Source organism: Triticum urartu, chromosome 3 (genome assembly GCF_003073215.2).
Source record: "Triticum urartu cultivar G1812 chromosome 3, Tu2.1, whole genome shotgun sequence".
NCBI classification, from domain to species: Eukaryota; Viridiplantae; Streptophyta; class Magnoliopsida; order Poales; family Poaceae; genus Triticum; species Triticum urartu.
In genome coordinates this window covers 142,556,658-142,569,943 of record NC_053024.1, presented here as the reverse complement: position 1 = coordinate 142,569,943, position 13,286 = coordinate 142,556,658, and the positions used below count along the sequence as shown (strand labels likewise).

General features: G+C 42.3%; 2 protein-coding genes across 2 annotated transcripts; one reads left to right on the top strand and one right to left on the bottom strand.

Annotated features, from left to right (window-relative positions):
* The first annotated feature begins 311 nt into the window (after positions 1–311).
* LOC125543326 (3-methyl-2-oxobutanoate hydroxymethyltransferase 1, mitochondrial) lies at positions 312–3,088 on the top strand. Its single transcript, XM_048706636.1, has 5 exons — positions 312–814; positions 1,496–1,702; positions 1,803–1,949; positions 2,340–2,393; positions 2,490–3,088. Exons 1-5 carry the CDS (start codon positions 425–427, stop codon positions 2,739–2,741), a joined length of 1,050 nt encoding a protein of 349 aa, XP_048562593.1. The 5' UTR covers positions 312–424; the 3' UTR covers positions 2,742–3,088.
* A 52-nt stretch (positions 3,089–3,140) lies between these two features.
* On the bottom strand, positions 3,141–11,738 carry LOC125543325. Its single transcript, XM_048706635.1, has 9 exons — positions 11,241–11,738; positions 8,604–8,695; positions 7,667–7,746; positions 6,129–6,170; positions 5,928–6,055; positions 5,232–5,412; positions 4,968–5,146; positions 4,171–4,419; positions 3,141–3,925 (listed from the first exon to the last, which is right to left on the bottom strand). Exons 1-9 carry the CDS (start codon positions 11,606–11,608, stop codon positions 3,682–3,684), a joined length of 1,563 nt encoding a protein of 520 aa, XP_048562592.1. The 5' UTR covers positions 11,609–11,738; the 3' UTR covers positions 3,141–3,681.
* Positions 11,739–13,286: the final 1,548 nt, after the last annotated feature.

The following is a 13,286-nucleotide window of genomic DNA, read 5'->3' as shown; positions in this document are numbered from 1 at the left end:
GAAAATGGTGGTGGCTGCCACCAACCGACGGGCCCGAGAAGAGGAGTAGGTGCACGCGCGCATCCGTCTCGTGTCCGCGCCAACACAAATCCGGCTTAAAATTGGACCTGAAAATGGTCGCCCGCGGACGAAAAACGGACGCGCGTCCATTTGGGTTGGCATGTTGGGCCGTCATTTTTGTCTATGCCGACTCAAACAAACACGGACAGACAAAATGATCACCCCATTGGAGTTGCTTTAATTTCCCCTTGCAAAACACAGTACGACTGTACGAACGCAAACCCTTGCACACGCACTCACAACCTACCAAGCCCGGCCCCCAAAATTCTCGTTCTCAGTATCCAAAGACTCCCGTCGCTCTCGTGTCGCACCAACCAACCACACTCGAACGGGGATTCCCACTCGAACGCCGCCGCTTCGCACGATGGCGACGGGGCACGCCTTCCGGCGCCTGGCGCGGCGGATGCTGAGCAACGTGCCGGAGTCGACCGTCTACGGGGGCCCGCGGCCGCAGGAGGCGGCGGCGGCGCGGCGCGTGACGGTGACGACCCTCCGCGGGAAGCACCGCCGGGGGGAGCCCATCACCGTCGTCACCGCCTACGACTACCCGTCCGCCGTCCACGTCGACTCCGCGGGGATCGACGTCTGCCTCGTCGGCGACTCCGCCGCCATGGTCGTCCACGGCCACGACACCACCCTCCCCATCTCCCTCGACGTCATGCTCGAGCACTGCCGCGCCGTGGCGCGAGGCGCCTCGCGCCCGCTCCTCGTCGGCGACCTCTCCTTCGGTTGCTACGAGTCCTCTTCCACGCAGGTAGTAGTTCCCCACGGTCGTCCCTCCCATTCTCGTCCTCTCCGATTCGATCCGGTGGACATAGAAATTAAATTGCCATAATGCCGCCCGTTAGCAATTCCTTCTTTGCCACTGCTGGTGTGGTAGGTGTGACATGCTTTGCACTCCCCCTATTAACCTCTCCAGTTGCCATTTGCTGTCGTCAGTAAGGAATTGCTATGCTTGTTCGTGTGACGGCACTAATTTTGCATGTCCCGTAGAGTAGCGTTAGCTGTTCCCTGCTCTAAGGAGATTACCATTTTCCTTGATTGATTCCCTTCTGGTTTGTCACAACTCACAAAGCCTTACCCTTGAGTTCAGAAAACTGATGGTGCAACCTTTATGTGCTAATAAAGTTCAATTGATCGTTGATATTGTTGTCACAATGATCTATCTGTAATTGTAGTTTTTTTTAAGCTAAAAAGGAGGTTCAGACTCGGTTTTATTTCTTAGTTGCAAATGCAGCTACATCACTACATCTCAAAATATATAAAATGATAACCCAACTCATGAGCATGCTGAATGCGATAGACATGAATATATGACGCATATCGTAGTGGAATGGTAATACGGTATCATGTGTCAAATGGTATCTACAACTTCAGTGTATAAGAGCTAGGCATTTTGGACTTGAGCTTTCATGTAATATACCTTTTCTTACAGGCTGTTGACTCTGCGGTGAGGGTGTTAAAAGAAGGTGGAATGGATGCAATCAAATTGGAAGGAGGAGCTCCATCTAGGATCAGTGCAGCTAAGGCTATTGTGGAGGCTGGAATTGCTGTCATGGGTCATGTTGGGCTTACGCCGCAGGCTATTAGTGTACTTGGTGGGTTTCGACCACAGGGGAAGACAGTTGATAGTGCTATAAAGGTGCCTAGTTTGTTTTTGCTGGCAATTTGGCTGTTAGCATGTATCATGACCTGTGGCTTGACATACATTTTGCTCCATGTTATTCTGCTTGTGTGTGCAGGTTGTAGAGACAGCAATCGCATTGCAAGAGGCTGGTTGCTTCTCGGTTGTGTTGGAGTGTGTGCCAGCTCCGGTGGCAGCAGCTGCAACATCAGCATTGAAAATCCCAACCATTGGCATCGGTGCTGGGCCATTCTGCAGTGGGCAGGTACAATTATTCTTCATGCTCTATCCATACACTGATTCTGATCTTGATTTTCAAGGAATCATAATTTTGTTAGTTGTATTTATTCTATTTATGTAAGCAATTCCTCACGGCATGCGCAATCTATGCTTCACTTTTTCCTTTGCGAAAAAATAGCAGTGTATGCTTGACTTTAGCACAGTAAGCACCTTTTCCCTGACAACTTGAACAATTTGTGCCGAAAGAAACCTAGTCAAATATGCCACTTGAATGCTGTGCATCCTCTTGGTCTTGCATATTTTGTTATCACCATGCAGAAGGAAAAAAGATATGTGTTTCCATGTATTCCAAAACCAGAGAATTGGCGTCTATGTTCATTCATGAAACCCTAATGTCAAGACATTTGTCATGCAGGTCTTGGTGTACCATGACTTGTTAGGGATGATGCAGCATCCACACCATGCCAAGGTAAACGCGGCCGTCCATTTCAGCGTTGCCCAGAAATTTTACCATGTTATGCGATTTGCGCCGAGCTCAAGTCTATACAATTTTCTCTGCCTGCAGGTGACACCAAAATTCTGCAAGCAATTTGGCAACGTCGGCAGTGTCATTAACAAGGCGCTATCAGACTACAAGCAAGAGGTGGAGACACGGTCTTTCCCTGGCCCCAGTCACACGCCCTATAAAATCACCGCCACAGATGTCGATGGCTTTGCGAATGCGCTGCAGAAGATGGGTTTGGGTGAGGCTGCGGACGCTGCGGCTGCCGCTGCTGAGAACTCGGAAAATGATGGAAAGCCGAGCGAAAACAGTTGATTTCAGTTAAATCTATTAATCAAGAGTACAAGACTGCAGGGCAGGGGTAAACTGAAAGCTGAAAGGCAAGTGTTGGCTAAATGCGTCTGATGCCAGGCGATTGCATGTATCGTCTGCCTTTGAATAAATATAAACAGCTGCTGTTGTACGTAGAGAAAACTTTCAATCTAGCAGCTGCTATTTAACTGTGACTTGAGATTTAGTTCAAGGGTGAAAGGGACTGTTGTTGTGAGCACCTTACACAAGGAGTGAGCTCTGTCAAACAAAATTAAATAAGCTGTCCAAGGGAGCCTCCGGCAATTTTCTGGCCAAGAACAACATAAATCAGTATGAGCTGTTTCAATCTATATATGTTCTTCCAGTTATCTGATTCATCGACCATTTCAAATACTCCCTCCATCAGGAAATAAGTGACGTTGTTTTAGTTTGGAATAAAATACAAATACACCGTCTAATTCATGACCAACTCAGACCAACAAACTTCCTTACAGTAGTTTTTTTTTTGCAGGGATTCCTTACAGTAGTTTGTTGTGCATACAATGGCAGTAAGCGCTCAATATACATATACATGTGCATCGACAAGCATCCTTTGGCAGACCGTTTCTGTCAAATTCTGAGAAAGGAAACAGGAACATCTTGCAGAACCACCGCATGCCGGTGTGCGTCCTCAATCCTCATGTACTGTCAAAACCATGGGCAATCAAATGCTTGCATCACCTAAATTTTTTACAAACATACATACAAGACCTCGTGCCGTTTGCAGCGCCATATGACACTCTGAAGTTAAATATTGACACGTTCAGCTAATTTTGTGAAGACATCAAGTATGCGCCAGGATCGACTGGATGAGTAGCTGAATCAGAAGCTCTTCATGAGAAGCATGGGGCGGTGCTCACACTTGTGCTTTGTGAGAATGAATCCCGTGTACCAAAAATGAATTTCATGTCGAGCTAAACTTTGTAATCCTGGAGTAATCACCAACGTTGGCAACAAACAGCGGATCTTTCTCATCGCCGAAGACCGTTTTTTCGCCTGCTTGCTCCAACTCTTTTGTCAAGTCATCCATTGTTTTCTTTAGGTTGGCTTTGCTCATTTGTCCCCCTTCGCTCATTGAGATGCCAACCATGGTGATTTTGGGTAGAAGAGGGTTTGCTTGCAAATCATTGTTCATGCTTGAATCATATCTGTGTATCAAACCAAGAGGACCCAAAAATAAGTAGACAGACAATACAGATAAATCCTAACCAAACAACAGTAGGATAAATTATCATTTTAAAACAGTTTTGCTCCAAAAATTTAAGCCACGTTTGGTCCAGTGTCAACTGACTTCATGTGAGATCAAGAGATACACCCCACAACACATGCTTTTCTGCATGACCATGAACGAGAAAGGGGGAAGACCGAAAGAGGATGCTGTTGAAGAACAAACCTTCTGGATCTGGAGTCATTTTCTTGCCGTTTGAACATTCTATCGTGCCCTGGCCATATATTAGAAAGTAGATTGCTAAATGGGAAGTGAGACCGGCCATGATCTCGGCTATTGTGTGTTCTGTGGTTGCCGCTATCAATGTTTGACTCCAAAGTTTGAGACTGCTGATCAGTTGGGCAGCAGTCAGCATCCTTAGAGGCAGTTGAAGTATTACTGGAGGTAGCAATCCTGTCAACTGAAACTGCTGTCCTGGAAGGTTGAACAAAATATAGATGTTAGTAGTTCAAAATGAAGGCAATGCAAAGGCTATAATGGACACTAATCAAATAGCTTATGCTATTACTGATACAACAAAGAGATGGATTTTGCTTGTTCAATAGTTTCAAAAGTTCCTATTTGTAGCTCTCCAAAAGATAAGTTTGACTTCCACCCTTGAGGCCAGATAATCGAATATCTTATACTCCCTCTGGATGTATCTAGACACGACAAATCTAAGACAAGTAATTTGGGACAGAGGTATTACAATAACAGCCTCTAAATGAACCTAGAGGTTTGGCATTTTAACAATTTATACTACGTATGGCCATCAAGCTATCAAGTTATGATACTATACTTATTTAAATATGCAAAATTAGGTCATGCACACTTAAATGCAATCCAAATCCGGAAAGCCTCTAAATACAAATTAACAACTTCGGTAGTTAGTCTCCCTCCATAAGTCACTACAGAAGAAGGAACAATTCTACAAAAATTGAGAGAAGAAATAGGCTAATATAAGCGTGGTATTGCATCGGTACCTTTCTTCAAATGAATCAACAACATAAGGAAAATGTGGTTGTATGCCAGTAGCTCTTCTGAGCCACTTATTTCCTAAAAGTAATTTATCAACAACATCAAGACACTGGATCTCAGCTGCTTTTGTTACAACACTTAATGGTATTCCAGCTGGACCAATCTCATTCATCAATTCTTGCATCTGCATAATAGTTACTCAAAATATGAGGCCAACAGTCTAAAAATAGGAATTTAAATATTTTCTATGCATTGAATGATCATAGTACCTCTGGGGGCTCAAGCAAGCTGTCCGCACTTTCTTCAAGTATTTCTGATGTTAAACTATCATCAACAATATCTCTTCTACGTTGTATATGGCGGTTTTGAATCATTGAATGAAAATGCTGATCCATTGAAGCTTCGAGAATATTGTCCAACAAGTTTTTATCAAAAAAGTATGGTGAATACCTGAACTCATGAGCAGTGAAATTCATGTTATGCTTTCATGAAATATTTAAGACATGACAATCTCCTATTTTCTGCTGGCATAGGCAGAAGCATCTAGTATGCACAAGAATCAACATAAATAACATATGAAACATCATAGCAGAGTCTAAGAGCACGCGTAAATGGACCATATGCAGATAATCCAACCTAATTGACATTTGACAGGAACCAAGGATATCATGCAGAAAAGGGAAATTGTTAAACAGAAGCATACTTGACAAAAAAAACGAATTAACTAAAAAAAGGAAGCAAATGTATATCTGAAAGGTGGATCTCCAGAGTAACATTTCTGGAGAGAAACTAATTAAAAGGGCAACATTGTTTGGTTGTCAAACGTAACACAAACTAAAAATGGTGGTAGCATGCTGGTAGAGTATGACCTGACAAAATAGTGGGGGAATGATCAAAATAGTGGGGGAATGATCAAAATAGTGGGGGAATGATCAATGGAGAATAATAAAGAATTTAATCCATACCATCTAATTCCATCATTTGTTGCCACTGCAATATTCAAATTTTGAGCACTAAAAACAGGAACACCAGCAAGTTTTTTCCTTCTGCCCCTTTGTGGGATTGACTTTAAGAGCTTATTAGCAGCTTTGACCTAAAAGGAGAAGAAAATAAGTTTCTGTTCACATGTTAAGTTATTTGCAAAACTGAAATATTTAAGCACAAACCTGCTTCTCGTTTGGAACAAACTGGAACATGTGAGGCTTTTCCTGCAAAACAACAATTTTCCTGAATACATTGAACGCAACATGCCATATGTATAATGCTTAAAGGTAAAAAAAGAAGGTATATCGAAGGAGATTCTCTTCAACTTTTCACACCTTGTATTGTGTATATGTATTGGGCCATAACAATACACCAAGCATAGTGCATAACATTTACAAATATGGTGTCTGTCCTCACTCCCAACAAAGAAGAGAGGCTCTGAGGCTAATTGGAACTTCGTTAATTATTGACCCTAAAAGATGAGTGCATGCTTGTCCTTTATATAGAACAGCTAACTTGATACACAAATCGGACAACAACAGAAACTCTTGACTATATTCCTAAATCCTAATTTAATTGGACTCTACTTAATTTTAACTTTTAAAGGAGAATCCATATCCAACATGGACACTTGAGCTCTTTCTACTTTATCCTACACCTTCACAAATATGCACGTACAAGCCTATTACTGCTACCAGCTTGCTGCACAGCAACTGCAGCCAAGACACGTGCAGATAATGCAGTTTTTCAATGCCAGTACTATCAAAGCAGGCTATAAACTTAATGTTCAATAAAGAAAAAGTTGAGCTTGACATGAACTATTGGAACATTCAACTGTAGAGTACAAATATTGTTATGCTGCGCAACAAATGAATAGACATTCTCAAAGAGCAAACTGGAATTAAATAGCCAAATAGCATCTGGAAATACAAAAACACTTTTTCAAATGGTGATCTGCAGTATGGATAGTGTCAATGTGGTATATTTCAAACCACGGCCAGTTGGTGTCAGTACTCGTAAAAAACATATGCCATAGCGTATGCATCCATGTTGAGAAGTAAGGAAAGAATCTGGTGTGGAAACTTAGACCTCCTTTGGTTTGTAGGAATCTTATAGGAATTTCATAGGATAGGATTTTCAAAGGAAAAATTCCTATGGAGCCCTTTGGTTTGTAGGAATGGATTCCTAATCCTATGTAGGATAGGGTCCAATCCTTCACATTTCAAAGGGAAAAAAACATTAGCCTAGACTCAATGGAAAAATTCCTATCCTATGCATCAAATGGCATCTCTTTCTTTATAGGAATTGAGATGCATGTCATCTCACTTCCTATGAAGTTCCTATTCCTATAATATTCCTATCCTATGAACCAAAGGAGGCCTTAGGAGTTAGAAGTTAAAATTTATATTAACATAAGCACCTACACTTAGGATCACTTCAAAGATCCATGGAAGCTAATTTGGAAGTGTTTTTCCAATACATGATGTAATAACCGCATATTTTATTACTGACCAAACACATCGCAATATCATGTAGCAAATGGAAATTTAAACCTACTGGGTTATGCTATCCAGATAGAGTAGCATACTATGAAGAAGTACTAGATTTGAAGTGCTCAGCAACCAAACTTGTTGAAAACAAATTCATGCATAATAGTATAATATCAGTGTGATATTGAATCGCATAAATATCACAAGAGCAATTTCTTGTTGCCATATACCTTGAAATGTTCATACGCTACATCAAGGCGACAAGCCCCCACCATACCACTTGGGACATTTAGCCGCTTAACATAGGATACTGAAGAGGTTGAAGTGGGTTAGCATAAAGGATTTCTCTGAAATAACTGAATATTTGAAGAACTGAATTGTGTAAAATCCAGAATTCACTATCAGGCATAATATGTATCATTAATGGAAGGAAATATTGCTTAGCAACAGTGTTATTTGTATTTTGTAGACATAAGAAATCCAAGCTTGCAATGAGCATAGAACTCAATACATGATACTGACAATAAGACTCAAAGAAATGCATGATAATAAGACTCCGAGAAATGCTTTTACCATGCCCAACAGGCAATCCTAAACCTTCTATTTTGTGAGCCAGCAACTGTCCACTTGAGCATCAGGTGCACAACTTCTGGTGTCTCTATGTGGGCGTGGGTGGGTGTGGGGGGCTATGCTCAGGTTTGGGTTCAGGAAAAACTAGAAACACAGAACTACCCATCAGCTCAGAATACTTCTTAGCTTTCTTGGGCCTGACTAAAGGAAGCTGGCAAGACGGGGAGGACTGTGACACCTTGTCACTCTCATCTAAATGCCAGGCTGCCAAAATATTCTGAGGTTTTGTACAGAAGAATGCTCTGTGGCTGTAATGTAGCCAAAAGATTTAATAATATAAAGAAAAATAAAAGAGGGCCTGACTAAAGGAAGCTGGCAAGACGGGGAGGACTGTGACACCTTGTCACTCTCATCTAAATGCCAGGCTGCCAAAATATTCTGAGGTTTTGTACAGAAGAATGCTCTGTGGCTGTAATGTAGCCAAAAGATTTAATAATATAAAGAAAAATAAAAGAACTTGGTGCACCAATTAAATCATTATTAAATTCACAATGCATCCAGCAGATAAAGAAAAGAAAATATTTATAAAGAGAATACCTGAATCATTCAGATCCATAAAAAACCTAAACACTGGATCATTGTCACTCTTCTTCAATGGTGACAATATCCTTTTAAACCATGTAGGAGTCCTGAAAAATATTGTTTCGAAAACAGAAAATGAGCAACCAAAATATTATTACAACTATTACATAATTATATGCTGCAGGCAACAGTGAAAATTATGCCATTTGAAGTAACAAATGAGTAATCTAACCCATCAAAGTATTTAAATTATAAAAGTTTAGTACACTTCTTTAGTCCCCCAAGTACAGACAAACTCCTTTAAAATCTATAATGACAAATAGACACCACTTACAATAAATGGATATGCTTCCTCAAGCATACATTAATAAGTTATGTGCAGCAAACAGTGGTGCTGTATGTACTTAAAACAATGATTACACTGCACGAATTTATATGAATGCACAATCGAGTATGTCATGTATACCAACCAACCTGTAAAGCAAAAGAGACGTGAATATGATCTCTAGAGAAAACAAAACTACACAAGACCCAGTGACAGCTTTGATAGATTTGATCAAGAGGTGTGCTTTGGTACACCCACAGGACGACGAGCTTGTGTCGGTCAGGTAGTGCATGAATGATCGCTAGAATGGGTATGCATGGTCCACTTGATCGAGGGTGTGACTGCCCCTCCCGGCTTGTCCCAACCGGCACACAGCCTCCTCCCCTTACTCGCATGGCAGTGCACTTTCTTCGGACATCATCCTCGGTGAAGTCTGTTTCTCATGTTCATCACTGTTTCACTCGCGATATGGATGGCATGACCTAACGCTAGAGGAGGAAGAAGAAGGTGCGGATTCCATGGGCGCTACTGCTCCACGTCACACCACGTATTACACTTGTAATTTAAGTGACCACCATCGATACAAAACAACAACTGTTTCTCATGTTCATCACTGTTTCACTCGCGATATGGATGGCATGACCTAACGCTAGAGGAGGAAGAAGAAGGTGCGGATTCCATGGGCGCTACTGCTCCACGTCACACCACGTATTACACTTGTAATTTAAGTGACCACCATCGGTACAAAACAACAACAAAGCCTTTAGTCCCAAACAAGTTGGGTTAGGCTAGAGGTGAAACCCATAAGATCTCGCGACCAACTCATTGCTCTGGCACATGGATACCAAGCTTCCACACACCCCTGTCCATAGCTAGTTCTCTGGTGAATGGTGATACTCCAATCCTTCAAGTCTCTCTTAACGGACTCCTCCCATGTCAGATTCGGTCTACCCCGGCCTCTCTTGACATTCTCCGCACGCTTTAGCCGCCCGCTATGCACTGGAACTTCTGGGCGAAATTTGTACTTTTCTAGAAGAGAATCAAAATATTCACATAGACATATGTGGTTACAATATTAGTGAAACTGTATCGGGTTATGATGTAGGGTAGCATATATGGTTCGATCTTGTGGCCTGACAGGGAACACTAGATAGCCTAGTAGAACATAGCATGATTCTTCAGTGCCCTATATTAACGACGAGTTTCGTGCGATTTGCAGAGGATGCTGTAATAAGAAGGATTGCAAAAACAGATAGGGCATGTTTTATTTTATTTGTGAATCAAGGAGCTTTATTAATCACTAAGAAGGATTACAATCATACTGTAAAACATCAGTAAGAAAAGCAGGAATGAAGTTTATAGCGCGTGTAAAGCTCTACTGGTGGGGAGCAGCATGACATCTAAATTTGAGAATAGTTTCATACTTAAACCATACTTGAACCATACCCGTACATGTATCTCTCAAAACTATACTTGAACCACACCCGTTTAATGCCATTTTCAGCCCAACCAAAACTAAACCCTCTATTTTTTTTTCGTTGAGATACATTCAACACACAGCAAGAGTCAAAAAGACAATGCCCACGACCGAAAAGCTCACTGACAAGTGTATTAAAACTAGTTGCTTAGCTAAAGCACAAGCAAACACATTCGATTTGCATGTGGTGTTTCCCCATAATACGGAATTACATAGTGCATCACAGCATGTACGCGGATCAAAGATACTCATTGTCGATGCGTCCTTGCTTATTGCACATAACCAATGCTCAGAAACCGGTTTGGACCCATAGTTTACAACCGTTAATAACCAAATTGTTTAAGCCCATAACCAACTATACTCAAATTGGTTTCTTCACATACCCAAACCAAAACCAAACTAAAAAAGATTCAACCCAATAAAACCTGAACCAATCAAACCCAAAGTAAGAACCGAACCGTTTCACCCAGTTTTTTAGTAACCATTCTCAGGTTTAAAGATGTCCTAGGTGACAAGTATGCTGAAACCTGAAGTAGAGCCGCAACACTCCCTCATTGCTAGGTAGATTCGCAAATTGTATCAAAATCACGAAATATTTGATGGTACAGATATTAGCTCAGTTGGTTGCATACTTCCGCGAGGATTGTCCAACACAGCTACACTAAACGTGTAATTTCCAGCACACACTTGAAAAGGCAGCTAAAGCCTGACACATTCCCCCTCGATCCCCACTCAGCCAAAAGCGAAATCTCGTCTATGCTACCGAAAGTCCCAAGCGTGGGGTATGCCATATTGCCATCACGAACTAGAGCTGCACGGAAAGCAGCAGCAGCTGAGAAGGGAAGGGTACCTGTCGGCGATGAAGTGCGGGAGGTCGAAGCGTTTGGTGACGGCCATGAGGCCGTTCCCGGAGGGGTCAAGCATGGTGAACACCTGCCCCACGAACGCGGGCCCCCCGCTCCCGCCAACCTTAATCCCTCCTGCCGCCCCCTTCCCGCCGCCGGCCGCCGCCGGGCCGGCCATCAGCCGCTGCGGCTGCGGCCTGAGATTGGGCGCGGACGAGGAAGAGGAAGAGGAGGGGGCGGCGGAGGCCGGGGAGACGGGGAGGAGGGGCGGGGCGGCGAGGTGCGGGGCCGGAGACGAGGAAGATGGAGAGGAGGTGGGAGGGGGGTTGGAGGTGAGGGAGCAGTGGAAGGGGTTGGAGGAGGAGCTTGGCATATGGTGATGGACTGATGGTGGTGGCGCGGTTAGTTTTTTTTCCCGAGGCGGCTGGGTGGAGGGAGGTGCGGCGTGTCGTTCAACTTTGGGCTTGGAATCTGGCCGGATGGGATGGATATGCGTTGCGTACTTGCGTCTCGCCTTCGCCTTGGCCTCCGCGCGCACGGCGTGCGGCGTGCCGGGTTGCGTTGCGTTGCGTTCGGCACCGCGCGCTTTTATCTCGTGCAACTGACTCGTGGTGTCACGTTATTCTCCCCCGCCAACCGTGTTGCAGCAAAGCAATCTCGTAAAGAACTCAAGTTCAAAAAAAAAATCGCAAAGAACTTGGTAGTGAAAGTCCAGGCCATTGATGACAGATTGATACTAAAGTTAGTACAAAGTTAAAGACACTTATTTTGGAGGAAATTGCACAAACCACCTATTTTTGATGCTAGTTTTGCATAGAACACCTATTTTATAGGTTTGTTGCACAAAACACCACATATTGGGGTAATTCGTTGCAGCTAGGTCTAATCCACCATTTGTATGTGTTGACATGATTTCTGACAAGTGAGTCCAGTTTGTAAGTGCATCGCAGCAAGAAAAACTTGCCGCATCAGCAGCCAACTAGAACTGTCAATATCTCACAATTCTTTGCTTCAATTGAGCTGGATTTTCCCCAGAATATTAGTGAGTGCATGTATGATTTATTGTTTTTTTACATTTTTTGAAAATGTTAAATTTGAACGAGTCAACTAACATTGCAAACATCTCACAAACTGTGGTCCAAATGAGCTGCCTTTTTTCAAGAATAGTATTGCATACATGTGTGATTTACTGGAATTGTTCTGCATTTTTTTTTTGAAAATTTTGATTTTTGAGTAAAAAAAGTTATGAGCCAATGTAAATTGCGGATATCTCGTTATAATGTGACCCAAACCAGCTGAAACTTTCCAGATTCATTACTAGTTACAAATAGCTAATAGCACACCATAAACTTTCATGTGAAAAACATAAGATTGCTACACAAATATAAAATGATTTATAAATAGGCACAATATTCATAAAATAAAATCAGTAGCACCAAGATATGGCAGATATTGTTGTCGTTAGGCTTTAGCATCCAAGTGGCTGCCATAAAGCCATTATTGACATCATCAACTCTCACGTACCAAAATATTACCGCCATGAGGTGTTACCATCCAGGCAGTTGACATGAGACCATTACAGACATCATCAAGTCGCACACACCAAAAAATTACCGCCATGAGGTTTTAGCATCCAAATACTAGGCGGTTTTGCAATGTTAGTTGACTCGTTTAATATTTTTGTTAAAATTTAACATTTTCGTAAAATGCAAAACAAACCAATAAATCATGTGTGCATTCACTAATATTCTAAAAAAAATCAGTTCAATTGGAGCAAGGATTGTGAGATATTGATAGTTCTAGTTGGCTACTGATGTGGCTGTTTTTTTGTCATGGATGCACTTACAAACTGAACCCACTTATCAGGAATCATGTCAACGCACCCAAATGATGGATTAGACCTAGCTGCAACAAATTACCTCAAAATATGGTGTTTTGTGCAACAAACCTGTAAAGTGAGTGTTTTGTGCAAAACTAGCACCAAAAGTAGGTGGTTTGTGCAATTTCCTCCTTATTTTGGGATAGAGAGAGTAGTACCATAGAGTACTGCA

What these genes read in the sequence shown, in the direction of transcription:
- LOC125543325 (XM_048706635.1), bottom strand. Translation starts at nt 11,608, where the DNA reads ATGCCAAGCTCCTCCTCCAACCCCTTCCACTGCTCCCTCACCTCCAAC. An exon ending in ACAAATGATGGAATTAGATG is followed by an intron (nt 5,413 to 5,927) that starts GTATGGATTAAA and finishes TCATGAGTTCAG; the next exon opens with GTATTCACCATACTTTTTTG. An exon ending in GTTGATTCATTTGAAGAAAG is followed by an intron (nt 4,420 to 4,967) that starts GTACCGATGCAA and finishes TCAACCTTCCAG; the next exon opens with GACAGCAGTTTCAGTTGACA.
- LOC125543326 (XM_048706636.1), top strand. Translation starts at nt 425, where the DNA reads ATGGCGACGGGGCACGCCTTCCGGCGCCTGGCGCGGCGGATGCTGAGC. An exon ending in ACGAGTCCTCTTCCACGCAG is followed by an intron (nt 815 to 1,495) that starts GTAGTAGTTCCC and finishes CTTTTCTTACAG; the next exon opens with GCTGTTGACTCTGCGGTGAG. An exon ending in GGCCATTCTGCAGTGGGCAG is followed by an intron (nt 1,950 to 2,339) that starts GTACAATTATTC and finishes TTTGTCATGCAG; the next exon opens with GTCTTGGTGTACCATGACTT.